This window comes from Nematolebias whitei, chromosome 13 (assembly GCF_014905685.2).
Source record: "Nematolebias whitei isolate Nwh7 chromosome 13, NemWhi1, whole genome shotgun sequence".
Taxonomy (NCBI): Eukaryota; Metazoa; Chordata; class Actinopteri; order Cyprinodontiformes; family Rivulidae; genus Nematolebias; species Nematolebias whitei.
Window position 1 is genome coordinate 11,073,184 of NC_056510.1, and position 15,110 is coordinate 11,088,293.

The following is a 15,110-nucleotide window of genomic DNA, read 5'->3' on the forward strand; positions in this document are numbered from 1 at the left end:
TCATTGTATTTTCTCATGCAATGGTGAAATTGGCTCTCTGCATTTAACCCATCCACCACCATGTGGCACAGTTGGCAGCTATGGAAAGCGCTCGGGGAGCAACTGGGGATAAGGTGTCCTGCTTGGGAGACACCACGAGATGTGCAATAACTGGGGATAGAACCCGGTACCTTAAATGCTTAACATAATTTATAAAAGTCATAATGTATGGTGTATGTTTCCAAAATATAAATTGTCAATCATACTATACTTGTACTATGCTGAAATATCAAAGGCCTAGCTAGCCTGAAAGAAATGTTCATCACCAGCTGCCGTTTGTGCCATAGTTTTAAATTGAAATCATTTTTATGATGAGGATCAGGGTTCGGTGTTTTCATCAAATTTTGGGAAACTTTATTCAGTATTGTGAAATCCTGCAGGACGTGTTGGTACCCAGTATATCGTGGAGATGCAACTACCATAAAGTTTAGCTTAAGATGTATACAACTGATTTATGGCCGTTTCTGTAAGCTCACCTTGAAATGGGCCAACTCAGATCTAATATTAAAATTGACTATCCATTTGCTTATGTTTGGCTGTATATAAATAAAAATGCATATTCAGGAATTTTCACTTGCTTCTGCTGTTTAAGACTTTATTTACTTTGAGGGCTCATAAATATTTCACTTGACTATTTATTTGGTCCTCGTGGGCCTCTTAACTGAATAATTGAATAATGCTCTGGAAGGAACCATTAGTTTCTGTTAATGACCCTCCACATTCATTACTGTGGCCTATAATTGGGACCTATCCTGGGTGTGCCCACATCTTGACTGCTGGGACAGACAACAGAACGACCCCCTAAACCCAACCATCCTGAACAGTTCTGATCAAGCGTGAAGAAAGAGCGAGTCCCAAGAAGTACAAAAATATACTTTTTCCATCTGAAGATAGTTTTTTTTTTATTTAAAGTATATTGTATAAAGAAAATTTCTGTAGTTCTGGACGTTCTACTCAGATGCCACTTTCTAAAATCAAACCAAGTTTAACAAGCAAAGCTTGACAGATTAAAGACTACATCATGATTGGGTTTCCTCTCTGATTTAGATACAAATAAAAAAAAAATACATGTCAGAGGCTCAGTTCAAACACAGTGAAGGATACAAATGTCTTGTTGCAAGCATCAGGGTTGACATGTTTGAGTGTCGGCAACAATATAAGTTTTCAACAAAAAATCCAGTTCTCTAGTTTCATGTCTGTTCATGAAACTGGTCTCGTTATGAGCTTTATGAATTGCCTTTTCCACTTCAGGTGAACAAGGAATTCCACCATGTGCTTGATATAGTGAGACAAAGACACTACACTGAATTTGCTTGTTTGCAGATCTTAAATGCTGAATGCATAATTTTATTTTCCAGTTTCCATAGCTCTGATCTTCGCAGCAGCCAGAATTACTATAGAGACACTATAAAGTAACTAAATCTCCAGACCTAAGAAAACTAATTCTGTACAGGTCCCAAAGCAGTGAGAACAGATCGGGGGCTTTTTAGGAACACTGATTCAATTCAATTCAATTCAAAAATACTTTATTAATCCCAAAGGGAAATTATTTGTTGTTGTAACTCGTTATCCTCATTTCATTGAGTTGTTCTAGATGCTGATTGCTGTAGATGGGAAGGATCTCTTTAAAGATCCATCCCACGGTGGATCCTAAGAAACTGGCTGCAGATGCTGTCCGATCCGTCCACCCAGACTCGGCTGACCTCTCGGTTCCCCCGGGCTGTAGGACCGCCCGAATGCCGAGCAGAACTCCTCCCAGAGTGATGGCCACTCCTCCCAGCAGCCTGCCGAGCTCCTCATCACTGCGGACAATTAACTGTAGGTGCCGAGGGATGATCCGCTGTCACGAGCCATGTTTCCTGCTAGTTCCAGGATCTCAGTGGTCAGGCACTCGAGCACAGCTGGCAGGTAGATGAGAATGCGTTCACAGAACATCCTTTTCAACTCATTTGAGATTTGGGGCTGTAGTTGAGATATTATTTAAGCTTTTGAGATGTTAATCAGCTGCTGTTGGTTGTAGAAAACTGCCTTGTTGCCATGGTTACGCATCATAACAAATGTCCAAAACTAAAAAAGTTTCAGTAAAAATCCTTCCAGCTGCACATGTAACATAGTTAAAATGGTTCAGGTTAAATCCTGCTAAAATGCACCATCTGCTGGTAAAAAGTTATATTACATTCACCATAGAAAGAGCGGGGTATTATGGGTAATCCTCAGAGCCATGAGGATCACTGACGAGAAGCTTGTTTATGCCAGAGACTGAACTTACCTCGATGCCCATTGTCTGAAATGCAGATGGCGAAATAAAGAAAACAACTGATGCCAACTTGAGCAGCTCCTTGTCGTTCGTTTCAACACTGAGAGAAGCCACCAGATCAGATAGGTCACATTGGTGCCGTGACTCGTCCAGAACTACATCGGACCGGGCTGGTGACTTCTGATCCTCACGTCGCTGGAGCTCTACTGTACCATCTGGGTTTTCAACAATAGTCTAAGTAGCACATTTGAGTGTGTTTATAAATCCTTGTGAAAGGATATTTCTTTGAATGCTCTTGGACTTCTGTCAAAATGAGTTCCAGTAATTTTGGACAATCAAATGTGACTCCACTCTGTATTGGTAGAGGTAGGGGGTTCTTTAACACCCCTGTTCCATTTTCATTGGGTGACCAAACATTGGGTAGTCCATTACTCGACGTAAATACTGTAAATGACTCATTTGTGACCGGGGAAGCTGTCACACCCAGTAGTCAGACCTGTCCTAATATTCAACCTCCTCAGTGCTCTAGCACATCCATCCCAGATTCTCATGTTAATAATGCTGGGCTAGTGGATCAGATGAGCACTATAGTCCAACAAATAGGGCAACAGCTGGCTGATAGTGTTATGGCACACCTGAACTCGAGCAACCCGAGTGGAACTGCAGTGAAAAAAACTCAAAATGAGAGCCATCAAGTCCCATGCAGCTCGCTAGATCTTTCTCAGGTCCAGCTTGTCTCCAGAAGCCAGGTGAAGGAACCACCTATTTTTAAAGGGGAGAGTTCTGATACAGTTACAGTTGATGAATGGGAGGACTCAATGAGAAATTACATCAAAAAGAGTGGTGTACAGCAGGAACACCAGGCTGAGGAGATCCTGATCCATCTTGTTCAGGACGTGTTGGATGAGTATCATATGGAAAAGGGACTGCGGTCTGTTGAGAAAGAAAGCAGGATCAGTGTGAACCGAGCAGAGGTGGACTGCACGGTGCCCACATCTGCACATAAACAAGAACTGCAACAATGTGTAGCCCCAGACAATTCCACTATGGAAAGACTGATTAGCATGTTGGAGAAAGTGCTACTTCAAGCCCAAAGCAACTCCCAGTCTGGCAGAAGGCAACCTGTTAAAAGTCGTTTGCCGAATATTAAAGGACTGAACGACATACCATGTTCTGTGTGTAATGATAATTCCCACACTACACGTACGCACTGCCGCCAGAATAATCTGTGCTTCTTCTGTCATCTTCCTGGCCATTCAAGTCGAAACTGCCACCAGAGAGAGCAGCTGCCTTCCCATAGCCAGCCGGAAAACTGAGAGATCTGCATGGAGGGGAGGACAGCGCAGATCGTCTTAGTGACGCTCCCACCTTGGATTCTTCTGATGATGACTGTGAGACACTGTACCTTAATTACAGCAGCAAAGTTCCACCACAAAATACACTGATTGTGCAAGCCCCTCAGAGACTTTCTAAGACTGACAGATTGTTCTACACACAAGTCACTGTTGGAAGCAAACATTCCCTCAAGGCCTTGGTTGACAGTGGATCAATGGCATGCACCATCAGTGAGGAAGCTGAAGCAAAACTTTCAAGCTATCTCATGAACCTGGATAAGAAACCAGCTGCTGATTTTGTAATTGTTGGATGTGGAGATCATGTCGTCACACCTTCTGCATTGTATGAACTCACTCTAACAGTTTTTGGCTTTAATGTCATAATCCCTGTTTTAGTGGTTCCAGAACAAACTGATGAAATGATATTGGGCAATAATGCTATCAGATGGCTGATTTCCCAAATTAAAATCTCTTGTGATGAGACAACTGTCTGTTCTTCTCAGAGCGGCATTCACAAAGATAATTTGCCCTGTTTAATGTCTCTGCTGTCAGATTCGATGTCCGGTGCCTCGGATATGAAACCTATCAAAGTGGGCACAGCCAAACTCAAAAGGTTTGTTACTCTCCAGCCCCGAACTCTGAGAAGAAATGCAAAAGCTGCTGATGTGTCCACTTGTGTTTCTGTACATGACTTCACCAAACCTGAGTGCATCCAATCCAACACCCAGTACACCAAAGACCCTGTAAAGACAACAGTAACTGACGAGGAGATGTCTCATATTCTGAGTGACATCAGACTCCAGGACTTGGACCTGTCGTCTTGTGAAGTCTCCCTTGAGTGGAAAAACAAGTTATTGCAAATCATTCAGCAGTATGAATACATCTTTTCTCGGCATAAAATGGACTGTGGGGATGCTACAGATTTTGTGCACAAAATACGTCTTGTGGATGACTGTCGAACTCTCCTGAACCAGTTTCCAACCTTACAACTGCATCTGTCCACTCTAAGCTCATTCAGCATCATCTGCCAGCTGAACATAGTACTGACACAAAATTAGCCTTGCCCGTAACTGATGTTGTTTGCACTCAGCCTTCTCGGCTATGTACTAGGTTGGGTAGGCCTGTTAAGCCTCCAGCCAGACTTATATGTGAAATGAATGAACAGGTTGTGGATGATTCAATGTCAACTGTGGACTCTCTGTTTTCCTTTGTAAAGACCATGTTTGCAGGGTAGATTTGTGTTTTTCTTTGGAAGATTTTTTTTTCTCTCAGTGATTGCCTTGTAGAGCAATGGTTGTATATCAAAAGGTGTAAATGACATCTTTTGGGTCTGTGTTGGTAAGAGTATTGGCCGCACTCTTGCTAGCATTACTCCTTAGGGGAAGTTTTGAACTGATGTGACTACTATGTGCTCTCTTTATCACACTTTTATTTTAGTGCTGTGTGTATTTGTTTGATACATCCCCATTTTAGCAGAATTTAAGGGGGGTGTATGTAACATATCTAAAAAAGTTAAATCTGGTCCTCTGGACATTCAAAAAAACAAAACAAAGCAAATCAACAAAAAAATGTAGAAACGTTTCGTCTCTCATCCGAGAGACTTCCTCAGTCTGAGGAGCTGTATTCAGCTCAGTCTCTTAAATAGCACCGTCTCAGGGTGGATCAACCAGTTTTGCTGCTGACAACCAAAACCAGCTGATCACATGCTCAAGAAGGACCATCAGCCTAACAATGGATCATTAGCACACTGATGGCTGTTTACTGTTCACAGAGGGCTGAGTGATACTAGCAATCACAGCATTGTAAGAGGGGGACAGTTGAACACGTAGGCCTCCACCCCTGTTTAATGATGGACGGTTTCTTTTCACAAAGATGGCCTCCTTTATTCCTCTCTCAAACCATCGTTCCTCTCTATCCAGGATGTGAACATCTTTGATCATGCATCAGGATATATGTAACATAGTTAAAATGGTTCAGGTTAAATCCTGCTAAAATGCACCATCTGCTGGTAAAAAGTTATATTACATTCACCATAGAAAGAGCGGGGTATTATGGGTAATCCTCAGAGTCATGAGGATCACTGATGAGGTAATGTCTCTCTGCTATTTGATAAAGAAATATTATTTATGCATTTTATAGAATATGTTTATGGTCTTAGTTTTTGCATATTATTGAAATATGCTTAATCTAGGGCACGTTAGTTCAGCTATTCTATCGTTTTTGTCGTGTTTAAGAATGTTTAGTCCATGAGAAAGTGTGGTGGGAATTTCCCTTGCGTAACATTATGGCTCCTCCTTGCAGGAGCTTGTTTATGCCAGAGACTGAACTTACCTCGATGCCCATTGTCTGAAATGCAGATGGCGAAATAAAGAAAACAACTGATGCCAACTTGAGCAGCTCCTTGTCGTTCGTTTCAACACTTGAGAGAAGCCACCAGATCAGATAGGTCACACACAGCATCAGAGGAAACAATCATCCACAAAACGTGATTTACATCCAGAAAAAGAGGAATTAAAGTTCCCTAAAGCAAAATCTCAGGATGAAAGTAACAGAGCTGCTCCAACATGCAGCCACGTTGAGCGGCGCAATTTAAAAAAATAAAATGATGGTGCCTTTTCTATGAGTTTCAGTGCTTCTGACAGAAACGCCATCACGTGACAAACGCACAAGTGTTTTGCTGAAGCAGAACTTGGTCATTCAGTATTGAGTTCCCAGCCCCTCCTCCACTGTTCTCCGTTTCCTTGGTTTTTGTCTGACGGCTGGCAGAAAGGACTTTACTCCCTCTGCATATGAAGACTTGCTCTTTTTACTGAGTAAAGCAAAAACAAAATGGATTCAGGTAAAATCGTCTAAAGGCCTCGAGCTGCTATGACTCACAGGCTTTATGAAGGTAAAGCTCATGCAGCCACCTACTGGAAGTACAGGATCTCTCCATCAGATCATCTAATGCAACAAGTGTTGGACTTTCTACAGAAGCAGGTAAGAAACTTGTAGACATTTTGGGTTTTCATCTAAAATTAAACTTGATGAGAAAACATGGATGATTTTCTCAGGGAGGTGAATTTGAGCTGGCAGTGGATGTGGGCTGTGGCTCCGGACAGGGCACGCTGCTCCTGGCCAAACACTTTGCTTCTGTGGTGGGGACGGACGTGAGTCCTGCTCAACTGGAACTGGCTTTACAACATGCTCACAAGCCAAACATAACATACAGGTAAGATTCAGACATATGCAATCAAAAGTATCAGATGGTTACCACACGCAAAACACAAAATGGCTACAAGTCGGTCAGTTTAGATCCTGAGCTAGAATTTGGTGTGGGAGAAGCTGAGACTGAATCCCAACACGAGTGCTGTTAAACATAAACCTGTTTGTTAGCAAATTTTCTCAAGAACTGCTGGATAAATGTTCATGAAACTCATAAAGGAATCATTGGATGCACATGCACAGCTCACTAACCTTTGGAGTCAACCCATTTTAAAATCGCTGCCACAGATTATCCTAAAAAGCCAGCGCAAAAATACCTGTAACTCGAGCAAATTTATGGATATTGAGCTAAAATTTGGTGTGTTAGTAGCTGAGAGCCATTCACAACACATACTTTGATGACATCCTGCAATTTTGTTTGAAAGCATGCAAGGTTTGACCAAAACAGCTTTAACTTTCTCATCTTAACATGAAAGATACAGCCATTGAGCTTCAGATAGATTGTAAAGCCCAGCTCAGCTGATTCAGTGACCCTTGCTGATTTAGGCTGGAACAATGTGGGCCTCACAGCATGACCCACTTTTCATAAGAGCAGGGTCCTGCAGTTCGTGGTTAATGTTTGTCAGAAGAGATGCTCCATGCTGTCCAAACTCTGACCCTCAGTGAAAAGTATAATTTTGTTCTGTTCCTTCTTCAGACAGTGTGTGGCTGAAGAGCTGCCTTTCACTGACAGCTCAGTGGACCTGGTGACCGCCATGTCTGCGTTCCACTGGTTTGACAGGCCACGGTTCCTCCAAGAGGTCCACCGGGTCCTGAAGCCCCGGGGCTGCCTGGCTCTGCTCAACTACACTCTGAACATGGAGCTCAGCTCCTCTGACGGCTGCTCGGACGCTCTCAACCACATCTGCAGAGAGGTGCACGCAGTTAAAACAAACACGGCATCACATCTGTAGAAACAAACCCACTTTCAGGCAGATGCAGCACTGTGCAAAAGTCTTGAGTCATTTCTCATTGATTGTTTCGCTTCAAAGCAGACTGACTTTCCTGTAATCTCTTGAAATGTGATCCAACTCTTTTTTTTTTGTTTCTTTGGACTTTGGCTGCTTTTCCCTCATTTTCAGCCCGAACCGTTTTTAGAGTAAATTTTTAGTTGATCAACTCTAAACCTGTGGAAAAAAATCAGGCCTTGAAATGAATATAAACGTTATCTGAAAGCAGGTAATTAAGTTTAGGCGCTCCACTTATCCTCTACTTGTTTTTTTCCCTTAATTTCTTAAATACTAGCTGTACAAAATATGCTGTCATCCAAGAAACTCACTATAAACAAGTAGAAGTCTAAAGTCTACATACAAACACATTAAAATAGATTTAGAACCCCCACCCGCTCTAAAATTAACGATCAAGTCCATTTTATAATGGAAAGTGCTTCAGTATCTTAGCTGACAGTGCAGCATTACCATCCAGTGGATATTTACAGTAAAGCATGTCAGATTATATTTATGTTTATGTATGTTCCCACAGACTTATTTCCAATAAGATATAAATTTAATGTAATGTACAAGTAAAAGCAAGTAAAGGGCTTTTATTAGTTGTCTGGATGTACAGTAGATTTCAAGGATTCAAGGTTCTTTATTGTCATTTGCATTGCATGTGGTACATGAGGTGGAATGAAATTGTGTACAGGGTCCCAGTTACATCCAACAACAGGAAGAATATAATTGTAAAAGCAACATTAATAAGGATCTAAGATGTAAACTAAGAAATACGCTGAACTAAGAATACAATAAAAACAATACGCCGAACAACAGCAGCACGAACGAGTGAGTAGATGAGTACGAATGAATGCAGCAGCATGAAATAATCAGCAGCATGAGATCAGCAGCACATATCATCGATCAGTTTTTACACCTGTACGAATATAATGTAAATCATAGCATGGTAAATGTTTTCGTTGTGCTGTTAGTGATGCTGTTTTTCATGTGAAATCAGTTTTATGCAGCTTTGCGTCCGTTCCGCAGTCCGCTCCTCGGTCAAAGCTCCATTGAGATGTACAGAGAGGCGTTTGAACTGATTCCATATCCTGAAAAGGAATGGTGAGTGGCCGGTTGTCTTTGGTCATTAATATAATCCAGCTTCCACACGTGGTCAGAATCATGGGGATTACAAGTATTTCTCTTCATCAGTGACATATCAAAGCTGTTTTGCTATATATAGATTTATATGCATACAGTTTGCATGTGTTTTGTCGTTTTGCAGGCATGGGTGTGTGTTGAACACACAACTGATGCCTCTGTCCAGCTACATGGGGCTGGTGGAGTCCTTCTCCTGTTATCAGGCTCTGCTGAAACAGGACCCTCAAAGGGCCCACAAACTGTCCCAGGACATCTGTCAGAGGTCAGCTGCACTTAAAGCTATGCAATTAAGACATTTTCAAGGTTGCTGATAATGATGCTTTTTTCACAGTTATAAAACACTTCAGAATGTACATAGAGGAATAGTTTCAGCTTTGGGTGTTATATTCTAATTAATCTGATGATAATCCAGGTTGAAATCTCTGTATTTACATTTAAGGTTGATTCTGACTCATTTAAAACAGCTTGTTGGTAAATCAAGGCAGTAAATTCTGATTTTCTCGCATCTCCTTTTTTTCAGGTTGATGTCTGTAATGAAAGTGAGCTCTGCAGAGACGGAGGTGATGGTGGATGTAAAATATTTCTACCTTCTGGCCTGCAAACCCGAGGAGGCGTGACCAATGCCACCAAACAAACTCAGAAGCACTTTTTTTTTTCTAGTTTTATCAACTATTCTTTTGAAAATGCCTCTCAGATGCTTATACTATTCCAACTTATATGTGATTTTTTTTTCTTTTTGGCACATTAAAAATAGCACATTATGTATGTTGTTATAGACACATTTATGTTTACACATCAACATGTGAACATTTCTGATACTCTGTAAAGAGCTAAGACTGGAATGACAGACATGCTAAAAATAATTTGAGTAATTTACTTAAAAGAGCACAAACATCTGTAATCAGGTCTCTCTTGTAAATGAGTCCTCGAGGCTCAATGGGATTTACCTGTCTAAATAAAGGTTGATAGATTGATCTGAGGTGAACATGGGTTTAAATTTGTTTTGGAGACAGTTTGACAGTTTGCCACTAGAGGGAGGCATTTGATCAAAGCTCCCTTTGATTCTTGTCACCTTTGGAAGAACAGATGAAGTGGAAAGTGTGTAAATATCTCAAACTCTCCTGCTGCCCTTGATGCTAAATGTTTTTAGTCTTTTTATATTAATGCCCGAAGGCTTACAGTAGTATTTTTGCTGCCTTTTCCTTTATTGCTTGCCTTTACTGTTAACAAAATATCTTATGAACCACATGAGATACATATTCCTTTTTGATAAATCCTATAGTTAGGTTCGGCTTGGGTTATGCTGCTATAGGCTTAGACTGCTGGAGGATAAACTGACTACATTTATTCATTCTGCTGTTGTCTTTACTTGCTCTACTCTGCCTGTTTGTATTTGTAATTATTTCTCTTAACATTTTTTTGTCTTTCCTCCAATACAAAGTCCAGCTGGACCTGCCATTCTGTGTTTGTATGTTTCTCCTTCCTGTTCCTCTCAAACCCCAGCTGGTCGAAGCAGTTGGCCGCTCGTCCTGAAACTGGTTCTGCTGGAGGTTTCTTCCTGTTAAAAGGGAGTTTTTCCTTTCCACTGTTGCCGATGTGCTTGCTCGGGTTTATAGACTGTGACGGAGTGAAGCGTCAGCTCAATCTGCTGGCTTCCTTAGATAGATAACTTTTACTAGTTAGCTTTTATAATGTTCGCAAACGTTTTTGTTCAGTGCCCCGAGACAACTTCTGTTGGGATTTGGGGCTATATAAATAAACTGAACTGAACTGCAGATGGATTTTATCAAACTATGGGAAAGTAACAATCTAAAACTGATTGATTCTTGGAGTCTGCTCCTCTTCAAGAACTTCACGACACCTCATAGATTTTTGCCAACACAAAAACAACGAACACAGCCAATTTTCCAAACATTTAGCTAAAATTTAGTGTGGTAGTCACTGAGAATCACCTTCATCATGTATTCTAAGCTCTAATTGATAATGCAACATATTTTTTTTAACACTTTGCCAGTAACTGTTGGAGTCAACTAGTCAACAATATCGCATGAACTACAGGATAGATTTTTAATGAAAGTAACAAGGTTAAGTCAGGTCATTTGGATGGATTCTCCAGATGACCGGACTTGACCTTGTTAGGATTTTCTACCTGGATTATTAACAGTATCAAGACTCTCGGAAAGTAACCTCTGGGGGAACTTCTGCAACTCATTAACATTCGTAGTCAGCCTCACTTAAGATGGTACAGCTAGTCAACCCTTAACACAAAAATTACTAACGCAGTCAATTTTACAATGTAACAAATCACATTTTGCATAAAACTACTAAAAACCGTCATGTGCCATTTTAATTTTATCGGTTTGGTAATTGGTTTTAAATGCTCCTCCCTGCAGTTCGAAGATGTTTACATCACTCTGTAGCCTCAGTTAAATAAATGCAGGAGTGCAGTAATGTGGTGCCATCTGGCAAATCAGAGTCTTCCTTCTGTCTGTCGCTGCAGATCTATGAAGCTAAAAATCTTCCCAGTTCACTTAGAAACATCAAGCTTTGATCTGCAAGATTACAGCTGGAATCGATGGCTGTTCCTCCGCTGGGATGAGATTTGCTGACAAAACATGGCACCCGCTCAGCTTTAGGTGATTTATTGTCATCGATCTGTTTTTGAATGGTGGCCTTCCACACAATACGCTGTCAATAAAACCCTCTGCCTGCCGTCGTTTGTCACACAAAGACTACAGATGTGCTGTAATTTCTGATTTTCAATGGCTAATGATCATGAATTATAAAGGACTGCCACTTCTACTCTGCAGAGGTCATAATTGAATACACACACAAAAAAGAGCTGGACCTCATTTGGTTGCTCATTTGTTTGAGTCAAAACACATCCAACCATATTTCGATCAGTGAAGGATAATTAAACAGAAACACAAATGCTCAGGTGATGTTTTTAGTCCCGAGTGTGAGGTAAAAAAATAAAATCTGTTCAATGTCACTAATGCCAACTCAGTAACTTCTATTCAAACCTGCAGGATGGCAGCAGCAGTTTTGGCAATGGCAAAACTGCCGAGTCTGTGTGAAGGTTTGGTTCGTGCTTCGAGTACTCAAAATCAGCTGATTTATGAGCTAAACTGTAAGACAGAAGCGATTTGTGAGAATCGCAGGCCACCTGCGGCTTCTGGAACTCGCCAGCATCATGTTGGAGACGACCTTGGAGGAGGCTCATAAGCACAGACCAGTGAAATGCCCTCAAATCTGTCCAGTTTGGATCTTGAAAGTACCAGCAGGACTCAAGGCTGACAAGAAAAATAAAAAGTCTGCCTGAAAAAAATCAACAACTGTGGCTTATCTGAATCTGACTCCCCTGGTTAGCCTCAAAAACATGCTGACTTGTCAAATTTCTCCTGGGATACGTGTAAACTAAGGAACAGCTTCATCTATCGCACCCCCCACCCCCACCCGAGAACTTCTTTGAAGGCTTATCAGAACTGTGCCGACTGACCTACATCTTATCGGACTATGGCCTATCTGGAAGTGCTTCACGGACAAATCTCACCGTCTTGCTGTCAAATGCATTTGTAATGTGTTTATAAATGTGCTTGCTGGCAGAGTTTTTTTGATGTCTTAAATTGTGTCCTGATAAGACAAGGTGTGAAGAGATCTTTTTTTGTAATGCCACTATCCTATCCTCATGGCTTTTCCCCCTTTTCTATCTTAAAAAAAGTATTCTGAAAAAGGATAAGAGGCCATGCTCCAGTAGCAGCAGCAACATGCACTCTTCCCATGTTTTGGACGACTGTACAAACATAATCTCACTGTATTTTGGTACAATGATAATTAAATTTATTCTGGTTCTGATTCTGACTTGAACAGACGTCAAACCAAACCAGCTGTTCTGTAAAATAATGAGCAGGTCTTCTGTCTCTGCTGGACAAATGTTTTCATCTCAAATGTGCAGCGTGTCAAAGTCAGATCAAAAACTTATGGTTACACTATAATGATCACATTCAAACAATAAAAATATCTGGACCTGAGAAACATTCAATATGTGGCATTTATACTATCTCAGTCAAAACAACTACAATAATAAAAAAAAGCTCTATAGTTTAATTCTGCGTGTTTTTAAAATAGCAAAGTTTTTCTTTAATTTCAAGCAACGGGAGGCAAAGACATGCAGAGTTTGTGGCTCTGAGGATTGCATTGGTCATATTCTTGTAGAGAACATTTCTTCTTAAACTAAGGAGGCACCAGGCTCATATTTAGGTCCAGCAGCGAGAGCAAAGCCTCAGGTGCAACTCGTTGCTTCTACATGATTAAGACCAGAGCCACAGGGCTGCTGTCACTGCTGCTGCAGTCACATTTTGATCAAAACTGACATCCACAAATGGCTTTAATGCATTCAGAGTAACTGCTGGTAGAACAAATATGATGTAGAAAGTAGTTTATTCACTTTCATTTAAAGCAACATAACCAAACAACACTTTTTATTAGATGCAAATGTTGATTTTTCCTCTATAAATGTCTCTAAAATAATCTGAATTGTCATTGCATGAAGGTTTGTGGAACATCTGCCTGGTAGTTTTAGACAAATCAAGCTTGACAGTCTTTTGCACTCTGGCCTGAGGGGGTCAATCAAACATTTAAGAATGCAAAATGTGCTGTAGTTGCTGAAAACTCTGCCAACTGTAACTGAATGAAGCTTATGAGAAAAACGAACACATTTCAAGGACAGTCCAGTGCCCAAGAGAGTACAGAAGTTGCAGGGAAAACTGTATACACTCATAATATACAGGAAGTACCAGAATATTCAAGAAACTTTATTGGCCATTTGTGTACCCAGTTTGAGCACACAGGAATTTTTGGCATTTGAGTCAGTCAGTGCAAGAAAAAAGTAAAATAAAACTAAATTCAGTAATAGAGTGCAATTTAAAAACCATGAAAACAAATACTGTACACAGCTGTTATTTCACGTACAAATCCTAATTTAACCAATTCTTGAGCATGTGATCAGCTGGTTTTGGTTGTCAGCAGCAAAACTGGTTGATCCACTCTGAGAAGGTGCTATTTAAGAGACTGAGCTGAATACAGCACCTCAGACTGAGGAAGTCTCTCGGATGAGAGACGAAACGTTTCTACATTTTTTGTTGTTTTGCTTTGTTTTTCTTTTGTTTTTTTTGAATGTCCAGAGGACCAGATTTAACTTTTTTAGATTTTTCTACCTGGATTATTGAGCATGCATCAGGATACTAATTTAACCAAGTTTGTGCTCACTAATCCAGGTAAAAAAATCCAACAAAGTTCAGTCAGGTCATTGGTTTCTTTTATTTGTTGAAACGTATTGTCTTTCATCCAAAGGACTTCATCAGTCTGAGGAACCACAACAAAGTCAGTCCCATAAGCAGCACAGTCACGTAGTGGGCCAACCAGTTTGATGGTGACAAGATGGTTTCTGGAGACCAATTTCTCTCCTGTCGATTCCTCTGAGGCAGCCATGGCCAAGGTGGTTCAAAACGTCAAAGTTCATGCTCAATAGTTAAGTCAGATCCTCTGGACTTGACTTTGTTGGATTTTTTTTACCTGGATTATTGAGCATGAACTTTGATGTTTTGAACCTTTGGCTATGGCTGCCTCAGAGGAGTCGACGGGGGAGAGGGCGGCCTCCAGAAACCATCTTATCACCACCAAACTGGTTGGCCCACAATGTGAGTAAGCCACTTATGGGACTGAGTTTGTTGTGGCTCTTCGAATTGATGAAGTCCTTTGGATGAAGGACAAAACATTTCAACAAAAAGAAACTGTCTAGAGGACCAGACTTAAGTTTGTTGTAAATCCTAATTTAATTTTCACCATCAGTCTCACTAAGCTAGGGGAACAAAAAGACTGCATGTTGTGTGTTTGGGTCTTACCAGAGATCAAGCTGGGTGGTGTTGTTTCTGATGATGTTATTGGCCTCCTGACGGTGTTGCATGTAAATCGTGTGCATGGATGGAAAATCAGTAATTATTTTCACAACAACTGTGATCATTCTTTGGAAAGCCGTCCTCTGCCTGGGTGGTGTTGCCATATCAGAGAAGGATTATCTGTTGGGAGGATCCTCTGCTTATTTAGTGGCAAATTGCAAAAAGATCCTGTTGTCCCAAAATGGAA

General features: G+C 40.8%; 1 protein-coding gene across 1 annotated transcript; it reads left to right on the top strand.

Moving 5' to 3' along the window:
- The first annotated feature begins 6,393 nt into the window (after positions 1–6,393).
- Positions 6,394–9,583, top strand: zgc:162780 (uncharacterized protein LOC555377 homolog). Its single transcript, XM_037686326.1, has 7 exons — positions 6,394–6,609; positions 6,684–6,841; positions 6,912–6,914; positions 7,532–7,748; positions 8,824–8,927; positions 9,091–9,228; positions 9,487–9,583. The coding sequence occupies exons 1-7, from the start codon at positions 6,499–6,501 to the stop codon at positions 9,581–9,583; spliced, it is 828 nt and encodes a 275-aa protein (XP_037542254.1). The 5' UTR covers positions 6,394–6,498.
- Positions 9,584–15,110: the final 5,527 nt, after the last annotated feature.

Bases quoted from the DNA above. Each gene is read 5' to 3' on its own strand.
- zgc:162780 (XM_037686326.1), top strand. From the start codon at position 6,499: ATGACTCACAGGCTTTATGAAGGTAAAGCTCATGCAGCCACCTACTGG. The intron at 6,610-6,683 runs GTAAGAAACTTG...TGATTTTCTCAG, and splicing joins TGGACTTTCTACAGAAGCAG to GGAGGTGAATTTGAGCTGGC. The intron at 9,229-9,486 runs GTCAGCTGCACT...CCTTTTTTTCAG, and splicing joins TCCCAGGACATCTGTCAGAG to GTTGATGTCTGTAATGAAAG.